We start from the raw sequence: 14,516 nt of genomic DNA on the forward strand, positions 1-14,516 counted from the left end.
GCGAGGGCAGAGACCCCGCCTCATTCACGGCTGTGTCCCTCCTACAGGCCAGCCCAGGGCCTCCCTGTGTTGACAGAGGCTCACAGCCCTCAGTTTACTGAACTTTCTCTATCCTGTCTTCCATCAGGCAAAAAGCCTCAAACCTCACCAGTTACAGGTGCTGTGCAGAACTGTTTAAAGGAGGGACCTCCCACTTCCCTGGGGGGCCAGGTAACAGGAAGCCCCCCCAGCAGTCGGGCGTCGCTCCCCCAGCAGACCCCCTGTGCCCGCTCAGTGGGCCGAGGGCCACTGAGGGTGACGAAGGGGGTCACGCGGAAGGTTCCGGTTACCTTATCTCTGCAGTAAGCGCACCGCAGAGATCACCATAGAGGGGAACTGTTTTACCACGTAGAGGACCAAGTTTCACTGTGGTTAAGACTCTGCCTTTTTCTTTTGATAAAATTCTAAGCAGTTTTTTTAATGTAAGTGTTTCTCAAGTTACCCAGGTTGTTCACTAAAATGGCCGATTCCTGGCCCTCATCCTCGGCAAATTCTGAGCTGGCAGGTGTGACCTGGGACCCCGGGATCTGACTTGCGGGGAGCACCAGGCAGCTGGGGTGTGAATCACCACAGGGCTGCACTCGGAGGAAGGCAGGTACTGGGAGGAAAGGAGAGGTGAGATGGTGCTAACGGAGGCTTCATATGCTCAGAATGCCCGGCACAGGCACACAGGCTGGGCCTGGGATGTGATGGATGAGGCAGGGTGTCCCTGGACAGCACGTGTCCTCCAGGACGACAGGGCGGTCACCGGTCAGAGCGCTGGCGCCCACGGGTCATCAGAGCAGGCGGTCAGGCATGTTCGAGCGTCCGGGGCACAGGCTCACACTTGAGGACGTCCTGCGGCACAAGGGGCCCAGTGGGCTTTCACAGTGGCCAGAGGTCAGACGGGGTGGCCTCCTGCCTCCTTTATTCTGACTTGGATGCAGATTCAGCAGCTGCAGTGGCTTTGAACTACTGCCAATGGCTCACCGTGTTTCTGCTGTCAGGGCATGAAATGCGGGATTTTAAGCTTGATTATCTGGCCCCCTGGGTGGGGAACCCAGGAATAAGTCTTCTACGAGACCAAAGTTTGCCTCTGGCTCCCAAGTCACGATTTAGTCTTAATTTTTATCATTGACATCCTGCAAATTCACAGAGAGTTGGCAGCGCCACATTTCATGATGACACTTGGTGAGAAATTGCGCTTTATCGGATGTATACTTACAATGCTGTATTATGATGGTTTCACGTTTGCCTTTGCTTTCCCAGTCGACCGTCTTACGGCCAAAAGAAATCTTAACCTCGTTCGTCCCAACATCTGATACAACCGTGAGTGGACATCCAAAGTACACTTACAGAGTGCTTAAAATTAACCAGGAGTTTCAAGTAGCTTTGATGCTGAAATCAGAGAATGTTCAGAAGCGACTAGAGTGTGAAAGCCCCGGGTGGACAGAGATGAGAGTTTTGTTGCAAGCAGGTGAGAAATGTCTTAGGAGGAGCTGCCTGGGCCTCTGACTTGCTGTTTATGTTCCAGAAACGCACAAGGTTACACGGCCGACGCACTGAGCAACTACGCACTCTGTGCTTTGCTTTTATGAAAAGAGGTAAATTGCTAAAAGCCACACCAATAGCAGGAACTTGTTCGACAGAGCAAACCTTAGGCATGTCCCCAGGCGGTCTATGTCTGCAGCCTGCCGTGAAGACACACGTGCTGCTACTCCGGAGTCCGCAGGAAACGTTGCAGATACCACCTCTTCAACTCACTGACACAGGGAATAATGTAGTATGTGTTTTAAAACATCAAAAAGAGTTGAAATGGAAAATGTTTGATGCTTTGAAGAGGAAAATATCAATTATTTAAAAATCCTGTCATTTTGAGTAAAATATATTATCTTCAATTAGTTTATCCTGATTCACATATGTGATCTTTTTTTTTAAATCACTCCTTTCCTTTACCAGCTCTTGGGTTAATGTGGAAATGACCACAAATGATCACTTTCTGTAAATTATTTTACTTACACACAAGATAAATATGCCAAAGACTTATTTTTCTATAGTAGTTATTCAACAAACATTGCCAAGCCTCCTTGGAAGAAAGGCACTGTGCTTGGCACCTCGGGGAACAGAACGACGCACACTTTGCCTTCAAGGACTTAGATCTTGCGTGTCTACATTTTCAAGCTGTGGAACAGATCTGATTAATGGTCCTTTGTCGGGCCACTTCAGACGTGGCCTGTGTCCTGTCAGGGTAGGTCCAGCCCAGCCTCCGGGGCGTCAGTGGCTGTCTGGGCAGTGGACCTGGGGGAGGAGGAGCCCACGCGACAATCCCTCTCGGGGTCTGGGCTGAGAGGCCTCCACCCTTAGGAAGAGAATGTTTATAATCTGGCAGGAAGCGCGTTTGCAGCTCTTTGGACTCAGGGCACAGTCTGGAAACCTGGTCATCGCTCTTTCCTCTGACAGGAGAGCGTAAGAAGGGAGCAAGATACCCAGGATGAGGGCGAGGAGCTGATCCACTCACGCACTCAGCTGAGGCTCTATTTCTTGACTGCCCGCACCGGGTGGGACGCGCTGGGCACGCGGATGTGAGTTAGACACTCCTCTGCCCTCCGGTGGCTTCCAGCCTGGCCCGCGGGGAGACACGTAAAGGCAAACAGGAGCAGCGCGCCCACAGGGCTCTTGATGTCTGTTCAGAGGACAGTGCAAGACCAAGGGAGGGGAAAGCCACGGGCAGACACACGAGGCTTTCTCGAGGGGTGACTCTGAGCTGAGCCTTGAAAGAGGAGAGGGAGTTTGTCCAGTTGAGGAGAGGCCAGTCCGGGCAGAGACCAGCCCAACAGAGGCCCAGAGACAAACCTCACTGTCTGCGGGCTGTTGTGGCTGAGCGGGGCATAAGGAAAGTGGCAGGTCGTCAGGGTTTGGAAAGACCCGAGACATCTGAGCAGGGCCCGAGGACAGAGCCGGGCGATGAGGAGACGTAGAGGGGCTGCGTCAGGGAGGACAGAGTGACGCTCATCCAGGCTGCAGTCATGGGCTGAGCTTGCTTCCACCCACTGTCCCAGGCTCTCCCCGTGTCCCCACTTGTGGGCTCTGGACCTGCTGGGACCCGCAGGACAGGCTGGGAGGGAGGGACAGGGGAGGAAGGAGGAAAGGATGGGCCCGTGGCTTGAAAGAAGTGACAGGTGAGGCCCAATGCTGAGTAGGGAAAGGAGGCCCGGGGTGATTCAGGATCAGTTGCAGGTGGGACAGCAAGTCTGTAACTGACGCTTTTTTGGCACCCAAGGCTCAGTGCCAGAACTTTCTATTCAGCTGTCTGCGTTTCCACTTGGAAATTATAAGACTTTCTAAACACATGATTTTCCCTCTGAGATCAAGCAAAGTCCAGCTCTAACAAATGGAGTTCGGCCTTCCCTTCCAGCTCTTTTATTTCATTTTCTGGTAATCTGTTTTGAGGAGCAAACAAAATGGGGACAGACGATTGTTGTCTTAGCCCGGAGAAAACAGACTGGCAAAGGCAGGGGAGGCTGGCAGGTGAAGGGCCTGGGCCCCGCCAGCCCCGTTCTGTGAGCCCAGCATGCAGCCCAGCCTCGAACTACCCGGCACTTTGTAACAGGCGGGGAGCCTGTTTCCCACTCGGCCCGAAGGACGTTTTTCTGGAAACACTCCAGACAGAGCTCTGGTTAGACTAGGAACGGACAAGAAGTAGGTTCACGTTTCCCCGGCTTCAGGCTCCACATCCGGACCCCCGCCCGAGTGCAGGGGGAGACCTGGGAGCCGGCGACCCGGCGGGAATGAGTTGCGAGCATCACATCGGCTGTTCCACGCCTGAGTCAGAAAGCCGCCCCACCCAGCTGCCAGCGGGGGCGGGGGGGGGTGCAAATCCTTTTCTATCTTTTCTGCCATCACCCGCCCGACAGCTCCTCCTCCTCTGGTTCAGCGTGTTGGGGATCCTTGCTCCCCTCGAAGGCGGAGGGAGGCTCCGCTCACTTCTCAGCCCTTTGGCCTCTGGCCATCTCTATCCAACCTCAGAGACACTCGACCCTGCAGTCAGTAATCCTCCAATCACAGAGCAAAGGACTAAACTGAGAGCAAGCAAACATAAGGTTTCGGCCAGGTCAGGAGACACGGGTTTACTCACACGACACACCGGGACATCACCCAGCACCCACCCCGTGCCGCCCATGTTGTTTCCGTGGAGCAGAGGAGGAGGAGTACAAGGAGGTGTTCCCATCGTGGGACTTGGGAACAGGACACAGCAGACGTGTCCTCACCCTCCTCCTCCTTTACGCAGTCACCTAATAATTTATCTGCAACAATTTATGAAATTGGAATTACTATCCAAAACTTATAGATGAGAAAATTGAGACAGGGAAATTACATTGACCAAAGTTGTCCATCGAGGAAGTGGTGACACAGGGTCTATTTCCAAAAGCTCCCATGCGTTTTCCACGGCCACGGGAACAAGCAATAGTGAATGTATTTACTAAAGCTTGTTGAGCGATGCAAGCAGTGCGGGCTTGTCAGAGCTGCTCCAGAACCGCCCTCCCCTTTCGGCCTGCCCCCTGAAGGGAGCCCGAAGGCACAGGGACCTCAGGACCCAGCCCCGCCGTATTCTAGGCACCGTGCGGCGCCGTCCTTGGGGGGTGGCAGAGAAGGACCACGCCCCCTGCCCTCAGCCAGCTGCCTGCCAGGCTGTGTGTGGGGAGATGCGTCCTCCCACGGCCCGCAGAAGGGAAGGACTGTGACAGCCAAAGACAAGGAGAGCGGGTCCTCATCTTGGTAGAAATAAAAGAGGAGAGAGAGGCGTCCTCTTCTATAACTCCCCCCACCTCCACCAACCAAAAACACCAAGGCGTGTATTTTCACTTGAGGTCCATCTGGGTATGACTTGCACAGGTAACTTCTCGTCGCCTGTTTCTGAACACAGAGGTCTGGCTCAGAGGTCCCGATCACGTGTAAATAAGGCGCGCGGTGCCTCACGGAGATTCTGAAGGTGTGCCGCTCCTGCCCCAGGGCCTCTCCCATCAAAGTGGCCTCTCGTCCTGCTGGTGCTGACTTGTTAACAGAGACCGTGCTTTTATTTGATTATTTATCTCATCAGCTTCCACCTTAGTGAGTTTAAGCTCACTAAGTCGCTGTTAATAGAGTGGCGCTGAAAGTGTGCCTGACGGCAGGGCTGCGCCCAGGTGGGCCGGAGAGCGCGCCCAGGAGTGAACGGTCAGAAGCAGAGCCGGGCCCCTGGGAGCCCACGTTGCCCTCGAGTGGACGTGTGGACGGTCTGCCAGCCAGGCAGACAGGGCACGCATCTGAAAGGCGGTTTTGTAGTGTAAGGGCTGAACTCTGTGATCAAATGCCCTCAGTAACAGGGAAGCAGACATGACAAGCAGTCTCATCACTCCAACAACCGGGAGAATAATGCTCGTTCTTTAAGTGCGCTGCGTCGGGGGGCTTTTGTAACGGGCTTTGACGTGAACTTCCGCATCACACTCAGGATGTGGGCTGCTCGCTGTGCCCCGCCTGGCTCCAGACGGCGCGCACTTACTGTCTGCTCTCACTTAGCGGCCTTCTAAAGTGGCCGCAGTACCAACCAGCCTCGCAGTATCTCTCCCGGGACTTGCACAGCAGGTAACGAAGTCGTCTTGTCCTTGCCTGATGCGGATAAATCCCCTTCTGGAAGGCCGTCCTGCCCACAAATAGGAAACTCCACTTTTTGTTGGCCTCAGAACCCCTAGCTCCCCAGTGCCACGCGGCAAGCGGGCCCGCGCACCGCAGAGCTGTGCAGTTAGCTGAGGCCAGCACTGCCCCTCCTTGGAAATGCCGCAGCTCAGACTCGGCGCTGCCATGGGCTGAATTATTTATCCAGTCTGATAAGAGAGAACGCAGCTAAGAGCTTCCTGCGTTTACAGCCTCCACCCCTGGATTCATACTGAGACAGGAAGCAGGCCAGGCTCCATCCACAAAAAGGAAGAAAAGGCTCCCTTCAGCACCCCCTTCCATCACCTCTTATGCCTGGCCGGGTCCCAACCACGGTGAAAATGAGCTGTTCCCGTCCACCTTCTCTGAGCCGTCGAGAGCCGTGTGTCAGGCACTGTGCAATGTAAGATGTGTAACAAGTGGACTTGGCCTCAGTGGGCTTACAAGACCCCCATCTGGACAGAGGAATCCTAGGGAAGTTGAATTTCTCGTTCACTCCCTCCAGACGCACACGTGTCAGGCACTGCGCGAGGCCCGGGGGAGGCAGTACAGAGACCGAAAACCCTGGGACGGTGGAAGTACCGGCCAGCAGTGATGGAAGCGGGTTAAACCACATGAAAGGAGGTGACGTGCCACGAGGCACTGTGTGATTCACCTCTAAGTGGCACGCTGGGTAAACGCGATGAGGTCAGAGCAGTCTCGGTTCTGGCGCTGACACCCCTGTAAACAAGAGCCAGGGCCCCATCCAGCGCCCCAGTGCAGGACCGAGCCTGAGGCCAGCACGCTCCTGTCTCTCTGCTTGGCCATCAGATCGGGTCTGCTTGGAATGAGGTCACCGATGACACTACTGTGTCCCCTTCCAGGGAACTGAGCTCAGTCCCAGGACAGTCCCTTCAGACCAGGAAAGAGAGCCCTGATGTTTAAGACCTTTCATTGTGGGACAAAAAAGCTCACCTCCAGACTTGCTTCTTACTGCAGTGAATTGGAAGTTCTCACGCAGTCACAAATCCCACGGAGGGCTGTACTTAAAGTCATCACCCTGGAAATGCTGTTTCTGTTACTTGTTACAGTCTCTGGCCTTCTGAGTGTAATCTGTATCTCTTTTAAGGAACCTGTCACCACGTTCTCGTTCTCTTTACTAGCTGCATGCAGACCCAACAGGGAGGGGGCGCTGTCCCCGCCATGGCTCATTCTGTGTGTCTTTCTCTGCAGGTGGGATCGGCTGCGTAGGTCGAGACAAGGGCCAGGTTCGCAAGTGCCTGGACGTGGTGGAGATCTACAACCCCGACGGGGACTTCTGGAGAGAGGGCCCACCTATGCCAAGCCCCCTGCTCTCGCTTCGAACCAATTCTACCAGTGCCGGCGCCGTGGACGGGAAGCTGTACGTGTGCGGGGGATTCCACGGAGCAGGTACAGACGGAGGTTTCGTGTTCTGTGACCTCCTTTAACTGACCCGCTCACCAAAGGCCCTGAGAGCAGGGTGAGCCTGGCGGAGGCCCGGCTTTCAGAGCTTAGTGACCTTGAGCAACTCACCGACCCCTGACCTTGGGTCTTCACAGCTCCAAAGGGGTTGTAAGGCTCCTCCTGTGAGATCTAGCTTTACTGGGTTTGGCACGTAGCAGACACTCGATAAATACCAGCTCCACACAGCGCGAGGGGAGATGGGGCGGGAAGGCCGGTGTCGGCCTCTGGACTGAAGGAGGGATGTGAGCGCGTCAAGAGCAGGCGGACGCAGGGGGACGGCCAGAAGCGGAGGGCCTTGTCTCTGTCTTTACTGATCCTTCTGGAAATCCTGCCCTCGGGAAACTCTTATTCCTCCTCCACCACTGCCACTGGAAATCAATCGCTCGAAAGCATTTCTAAAATAATACCTAATCCATGTATTTATTACCAAACTAAGTTCCCCTATATCCAAGCATTACCATCACGGCAATCTACAGCCTGGATTTACAATGTTTTAATGTAACAGGGAGGTTTTAAAATATGCACAAACCTAATAAGCAACTGTCTCCACAGTTAGATTAGTTGCACCGGTAGATAAGGCAGAATGCAGCTGATTAACAACGACCACCTGCTCAGCTCTAAGCTCACTAACAGAAGCACGGGGCCAGCACGTGTCCATGAAAGACACGCACCGAGGGCACGGAACGTTTTGGAAGCGTGCCAGATTACAATGGCGCTGCCGCCGCCGCAGAGCCAAGCCCGCGACAAGCCTGCCTTCGTTTTTACAGCACACAATTACATGTAAGTTAAAGAACAAAGTTCTCATTATGCCTTAAAAGAGACTCAGGGGACACACGAGCCCAGTGCCATCAGCGGGCCTTACCTGGCTGTCGATTCAAACGAGCCCTCTGTAGAAAGGGGTTTTTCAGACAACGCGGGAAACCTGCACGCGGCCTGGAGCATCAGGTGACGTAAAGGGGCTGTTCATTTTGCTAGGTCACAGTGACAGTGCCACTTGTTTTACATAAAAGGGAAAGAAAAGATAAAAACGTGTTGGCCATTAGAGACTGTTTAGAGATGACAATGACAAGCTGCCTGAAATTGTTTTAATCTACTCCAGCAGATATTTTTTAAAACACGAGTGGGCAAGGATGGTTTCACGACATCGGTAAGACGCTGCTCATCGTTGCAGCCGGACAGCGGGGTGCGTGGGGCCTTCGTTGACCACCGCTGTTGTATGCCCAGTCCCCATAACAAAAAGCTTTACTTTTTCTTTCTTTGTCCTTCAAAGAGCTTTCCAAATGGTTTTTGATGGTTTTAACATCTTTTATGTGAAACATCGCATGCTGTGTAAAGGCAGTAACCTATCTAACCCGCCGCCCGCTGCTGGAGCCCTGTGTGTGAGGAGGGCTGGGCAGGCAGGAGGGAGAGCCCGGGCTGGACCCGCTCGCCCAGCAGGCGCCCCTCCAGCGGGGTCTCCCGCCCTCCTCTCCATCCTCTGGCTCCTGGCTTTCTCTTGACCAGAAGAGAAGTGTGGAGAGTACAAAGGTGGCCTCAGGACCTCCGAGCAGTGGGTGGTGGTTAGTGTCTAAGGATCCAGAAGACATCCTTCTCGCCTTGTTTCTTTATCTTCCCTTCCTTTGTGATGCTGAGTTAGACAACTGGCGTCCCCCATTTCTCAAGCACGTCTGAACTCAAGCTGTGAGCAGCCTCTTCTCCCGGTGCTGTGACGGGCTGACAGTGCTTTCAGCCAGAGGGACGCTGGGTCACAGTGCGAGCCCTGGAAGCCCACCTTAATTACCTGCTTGTAAGACGGCAGACTGTCTGGGATTGGCTGAGTGAGTGGTCACCGGGGTTTCATGAAAAGCGGAACAGCTGTGTAACAGCACGCCCACGAGGAACTAGAGATCTCAGCGTCAGGCCCTACAACAGGCACCGAGTTTCCCCCGCCGTGTGGCACAGACCTGCAAGTCCCACTTGTTTATTCAGAAAACCACACCCACGAAATTCATCTCTTTGAATGCATTTGGTTAATTCAGTAAAAATGTGTTGAAACATACTGTTTACAGGAGCTTGGGATATAATCTTGAGATGTTCAACATCTGCCAGGAAAGACAGATACAAAAACATGTAACAAAAACAGTCACTTGACTTTGGTTAGAATAGTGGGTGGAAGAGTCCTGTCCTCTCCGCGCGCCCCACTACAGTGACGGGAAGCGGGACAAACGCCGCCAGACAGGGAGAAGAGGAGGACGCTGGGAGCAGGAGACCGGGCGGCGGAGCGACTGCCCGGGCCGGCCTGCGCAGCCCTGGCCTGGCAGCGGGACGGGGAAAGGCGACCACGGAGCCCGGGCGGTCTCGGGAGTGGACCACGGGTGGCCTGGGGGAGGGGCGGAGGCCACACTGAGAATGCGGGGACAGCCGAACCACCCCGATCTCCTGCCCCTCCCTCCTGCACCCCAGGGAGAGCCAGCTGGAGGGCGGGGTGAGGTCCGGGTCCAGCAATGAAAACGGGAGCTTAAGAGGAAGGTTGCGTGTTGACTGTTGAGATGACTGGCTTTCCTCCTGCCTGGACCCAGGCGCGGTTCACCACACCCTCCAAGCACCAGACGGGAAGACTCTTCTTGGGGATCTGACCATCCCCAAAGTTAGGCAAAGCCGATCTCCCTGGGGACAAGCTCACAGGCAGAGGGCCCACGGCAACGGCCGAGGCTCACCAGACCTCGGAGGAAGCGTGTGAAAGAGAAGAAAACAGTAAAGGAAGGCCGGCACCTGGAGGAACGGAGGCTGTGCCAGAAGTGTCCTCGGCGAGCAGGGGAAGGTGAGCGCCTCAGCATGGGACAAGGATACTCTAAAGGGTTCTCGGAAATGCAAGATATGAGAGCCGAAATTAAATGTACAATAGAAAATTTGGAGCACAGAGTGGAAGAAACTCAGAAAGCAGAGCAAAAACAGTTTGGTGGAAAATGAGAGGAGAGAATCTAAGTCCAGGGGTTCAAGAATCCCTGCAGAAAGACAGAGGAAAGGGCAGGGGGACGAAGCGCCCATGAAGTGAATGAAGAGACGCCCCCAGAACTGGAGCCCCAGCTGCAAGGACGCAGCGCGTGCCCAGCACGGTGGGTGACACCAGTGCCCGTGTCACAGCCCACGGGACGGAGCAGAGATCCCTGAGCTCCCAGAGAGGGGAACCGTCCCTGGGAAGTGTCAGCAGTCGGAGCAGAACCCCACCTCTGACGCGTGACGCTGGGAGCCTGGAGAAGAAAAACTCCTCGGGAAAGTCATTTTCTGCGTAAACTTCTGTACCTGCTGCACTTCCAGCTGAGGCGAGGGCACACCTTCAGACGCACGGCTTCTCACAGAACGGCGCTCCTGTGTCCCCTCTGACTGGGTTTTGCTTCACCAAAGATGAACATCTAGCACAAGTGAGAGTAGACAGGGGATCCAGGAGCAGGATTAGATGCAGGGCAGGATGGAGAAACGAAAGCCCCAGAAGGACAGTGAGGGGAGACCCCGGGACGACAGGAGGGAGCTGGTCGAAGGGTGTGGGGGAGAGGACTTCCCGAGGAGAAACCTGATCAAGTCTGAACGTCTTCAGAGACGTAGATGCTTACACATTTGAGAAGAGCAATGGAAACTAACAGAAACAAAGCAACTCGAGAGGAAACAAGCAGCCGTGCGGGAAGGGACAGTGCGCCGCACCGTTGTCGCGAACAGCGTTTGTGACAATCGCGTCTACTCGTGTGAGTGTGGAACACGGGGCCTGAACCGCACGGGAATGGGGCGGACACGCTGGGCACGCGGAAGAAAGCTACAGCCACACTTTCCACGGTGGAGGTCACGACTCAGTGCTTCCTCTGAGAAATCAAGAGGTGGCCGGAGTAGGAGAAGTGCTGTTTATAGAGACAAGCGCTCAGAGCCAGCAGAATCGGCCAGAGGTGCGAGGGCAGCAGCCAACGAGCGGGGAGTCAGGTAGGAGACGGTGCTTCTGCGGAATAAGCCTGGTAGAGCTGGTTGACGCTTTAGGTCACGTGCTCGTGTAACCGATGAAACAAGAGCAACCGAAAGCACGTAAACCGGGGACGTGTAACAGGCGCAGCAAGGCGGCGGCGAGGGGACATCAGCAGGCCGCTCAGCCGTGGGGGAGACTTCTCGGTGGGTCCCGTGCCTTTCTGCTCGTCTTGTGAGCGGAGACACCGAGGTCTTTGTTCCGGACTCTTTCTGCAAGCACGTCTGTGCAGCGGGCAGCCCCAGGAGGTAAACACGGAGTCTCCCTCCGAGGCCGGGCAGGAAAGCCTCAGGTTCCCCAGGCTCACGGTTCCTCCCCTGTGATGCAGCCCGCTGGCGGGACAGGGCAGGGCTCACCTGGCCCCCTGCGTGTCGCCCTGGGGGCCCTGACCCTCAATAGTCTTCGAAGTGCCGATCACTGGCTGCTTCTGCTGCTGTGAGTGACGCTGCCCTTTGCCTGTGACCCGGGAGTTTCGTGTTGTCCACCAGTGTCTGCGAAACTGCAGCAAGCTCACCTGTGAGGCCTCAGGCGCTTCCCAGTTCTTGACAGAGTCCTGGGACTCACCGGGGAAAACACAGAATCAGCACCTCCGCTCTCCTCCTCCCACACAGAGGGAGGGGGCCAACTCTAAGTCTCAAAAAGGTCCAAGCTCGTAGCACCAACGCTTCACAAACTTACCAAATACAGAAGAGGAGGAAACACTTCCCAACTCATTCCATGAGGCCGGTATCTCCCTGATACCAAAACTGGACAAAGACATTGCAAGAGAACTACAGGCCAACATCCTTTATGAATGTGGATGCAAAAATTCCCAGTAAAATGCTAGCAAACTGAGTCTAGCAACATACAAAAAGAACCATGCACTCTAACCAAGCAGGATTCATCCCAGGAGTACAAAGTGGGTTCACCATACAAACGTTAACCAGTGCAATACACCACACTCGTAGAACAAAGGAAAAAACAGGCAGATCAACTCAGTACACGCAGAAAGAGGATGCGATGAAATCCAACAACCTTCCATGACATAAACACCCAAAAAGCTACGAACAGAAGGGAACTTACCGACCCTGATAAGGGGCATCTATGGAAGCCCACAGCTGACACCACCCTTAGTGGTGGAAGGCTGAGCGCTTCCCCCAAGATCAGGAACAAGACGAGGGTGCCCACTCTCTCCATTGCTGCTCAACAGTGTACTGGAGGGTCTACCCAGGGCAGCCGGGAAAGAAAAAGAAAGAAAAGGCATCCAATTGGAAAGGAAGAAGTAACTGCTTATGACATGATCTTTTATCTGGAACATCCTAAGGAACCCACCAAAAAAGCTATTAGGGCAAATAGATGAGTTCAGCAAAGCTGCAGGACACAGGATCAATGTGCAAAAATCAACTGCGCTTCTATGCACTCACAGTGAATAAGCCAAAAATAAGATTAAGGAAATAATTCCAATTATAGTCGTATCAAAAATAATGAAACACTTAGGAGTAAATTTGATCAAAAAAGTGCAGGAGATGTACAATGACTATTGCACATCATTAAGGAAATTGAAAACCTAAATAAATGGTAAAACATTGCACACAAAAATTGACAAGCCGATCCTAAAATCTATATGGAAACGCAGGAGACCCCAAATACCCAAAAGAATCTTGTAAAAGAACAAAGTTAGGCGACTCGCACTTCCTAATTTCAAAACTTGCTTCACAGCTATGATAACCAGGACTGTGCGGCAGGGGCATGGGATCAGACATGGGCACCAGTGGAATGGACATGAGAGGCCAGAAATAATCCCTTGTTTGTGGGGTCAATTGATTTTCAACAAGAGTACCAACACAATTCAGTGGGAAAGGATCCCTTTTTCAACAAATGGTGCAGGAATAATTGGATATCCACATGCAAATGATGAAGTTTGGACCTCACACATGTACAAAAATGAACTCAAAATGGATTATTATAAAAAACTCCAAACACAAGAGCTAAAACTATAAAACTCTTAGAAGAAAACATAGGCATAAACCTCTGTGATCCTGAATTAGGTAATGATTTCTTAAACTTGAAGCATAAACAAATAAGAGAAAATAAATTGTACATCAAATTTTAACTTTTGTGCTTCAAAGGGCACCATCAAAAAATGCAAATATACAACCCACAGGGTGGGAGAAAATATTTGCAAATCACGTATCTAATAAGAAACCTGTATCTAGAAGGTATTAAGAACTCTTACATCTTGATAATAAAGACAGCCCATTAAAAAAAAAAAAACTGACAAAGGACCTGAATAGGTCTTTCTCCAATGAATGTAAACAAACGGCCAAGTGCTCACATCATCAGGCGTGAGGGAAACGCAGATCAGAACCGAAGGGAGACAGCACTTCACACGCAGCAGGACGACCGTCGTACAAAGAAACAGGCGAAGGCAGGTGCTGACAAGCTACAGGCTGGTGGGGATGTGAAATGGCACAGCTGCTGTGGACCGCAGTCTGGAGGTTCCTCAACAGGGCAGGCACAGAGTCACCATACAGTCCAGCAGTTCCTCTCCTAAGCATGTGTGCAACAGAACCGAGGATATTTGTGCACAAACACTTGTACACAGTGTTCACAGCAGCAGTATTTGCAACACCCAAAAAGTAGAAGCCACCGAAGTGTCTCTCAACCAATAAATGGGTAAACGAAATAAGGTCCATGCACACAATGGAAAATTCCTTGGCAATAAAAAGGAATGAGGTCCTGACACACAGCACAACATGAACAAACCCTGAAAACGGGATGCTGAGTGAAAGACGGCGATCACAAAAGACCCCGTTCGATTGCAGTCGCACAGAATGTCCAGAAAAGGCAAACGCATGGAGACAGGGGTGGTCAGGGGCTGGGACAGCCTCAACAGGAAGTGACTGCCCATGGGGACAGGGTTTCTTTTTGGAGTAATGAAAATGTTCTAAAATTAGATGGTGCTGATGGTTACACAATCCTGTGAATATATTAAAAACCACTGAATGATTCCCTTGTAAAGGATGAAGCTTGTGGTCTGTGGATGGTATCTCGGTAAAGTTGCTGTCAGAGAAAAAAGGCAGAGCTCTTCCCCTGCTGGCTCCCCCGCTGGCCAGCGTCCGTGCTGACCCGACCGGCGACCAGGCGAATGAGGCTGCAGTGCCCAGGAGGGCTCGTGGAGGAGGCGAAGGTGGCTCACTCCAGAGACAGGAATTTAGGTTTCCAGGGATGAGAGAGAAGACCGTGGTGGCAGATGACACCTAGTGGCAGGAGCCTGTTCCCTGCTCATAAAAGCCTCCAAGAGGTGACTCTGTGGCTTTAGGGACTTGCAAAAGATTCTGTGCCCAAGCCTTTCAAGGCACCGGCAGGCTTGGACAGC

The 14,516-nt window shown here is 53.1% G+C and overlaps 1 protein-coding gene and 1 long non-coding RNA gene across 5 annotated transcripts in view; one reads left to right on the forward strand and one right to left on the reverse strand.

The window, feature by feature from the left end:
• The window catches only part of KBTBD12 (kelch repeat and BTB domain containing 12), a 48,803-nt gene that overhangs the window by 25,919 nt on the left and 8,368 nt on the right, over positions 1 to 14,516 (forward strand). For 3 of the 4 annotated variants that reach the window (XR_012499784.1, XM_045521792.2, XM_010961398.2), the window contains exon 5: positions 6,922 to 7,119. Coding sequence is in view for 3 of the 4 variants with exons in the window: in XM_045521792.2 (XP_045377748.1) it covers positions 6,922 to 7,119 (198 nt within the window). In the remaining variant the exon portion in view is untranslated. Of the gene's footprint in view, positions 1 to 1,287; positions 1,925 to 6,921; positions 7,120 to 14,516 lie in introns of those variants that run through there. The other variant, XM_045521797.2, reaches the window with a different exon arrangement.
• LOC141573747 (uncharacterized) lies at positions 8,040 to 13,600 on the reverse strand. The gene is made up of 3 exons (XR_012499788.1): positions 13,473 to 13,600; positions 12,221 to 12,360; positions 8,040 to 8,166 (listed from the first exon to the last, which is right to left on the reverse strand). It is a non-coding gene; the product is annotated as an uncharacterized LOC141573747 (long non-coding RNA).

The sequence above is a fragment of the Camelus bactrianus genome, chromosome 17 (genome assembly GCF_048773025.1).
Source record: "Camelus bactrianus isolate YW-2024 breed Bactrian camel chromosome 17, ASM4877302v1, whole genome shotgun sequence".
Classification (NCBI taxonomy): Eukaryota; Metazoa; Chordata; class Mammalia; order Artiodactyla; family Camelidae; genus Camelus; species Camelus bactrianus.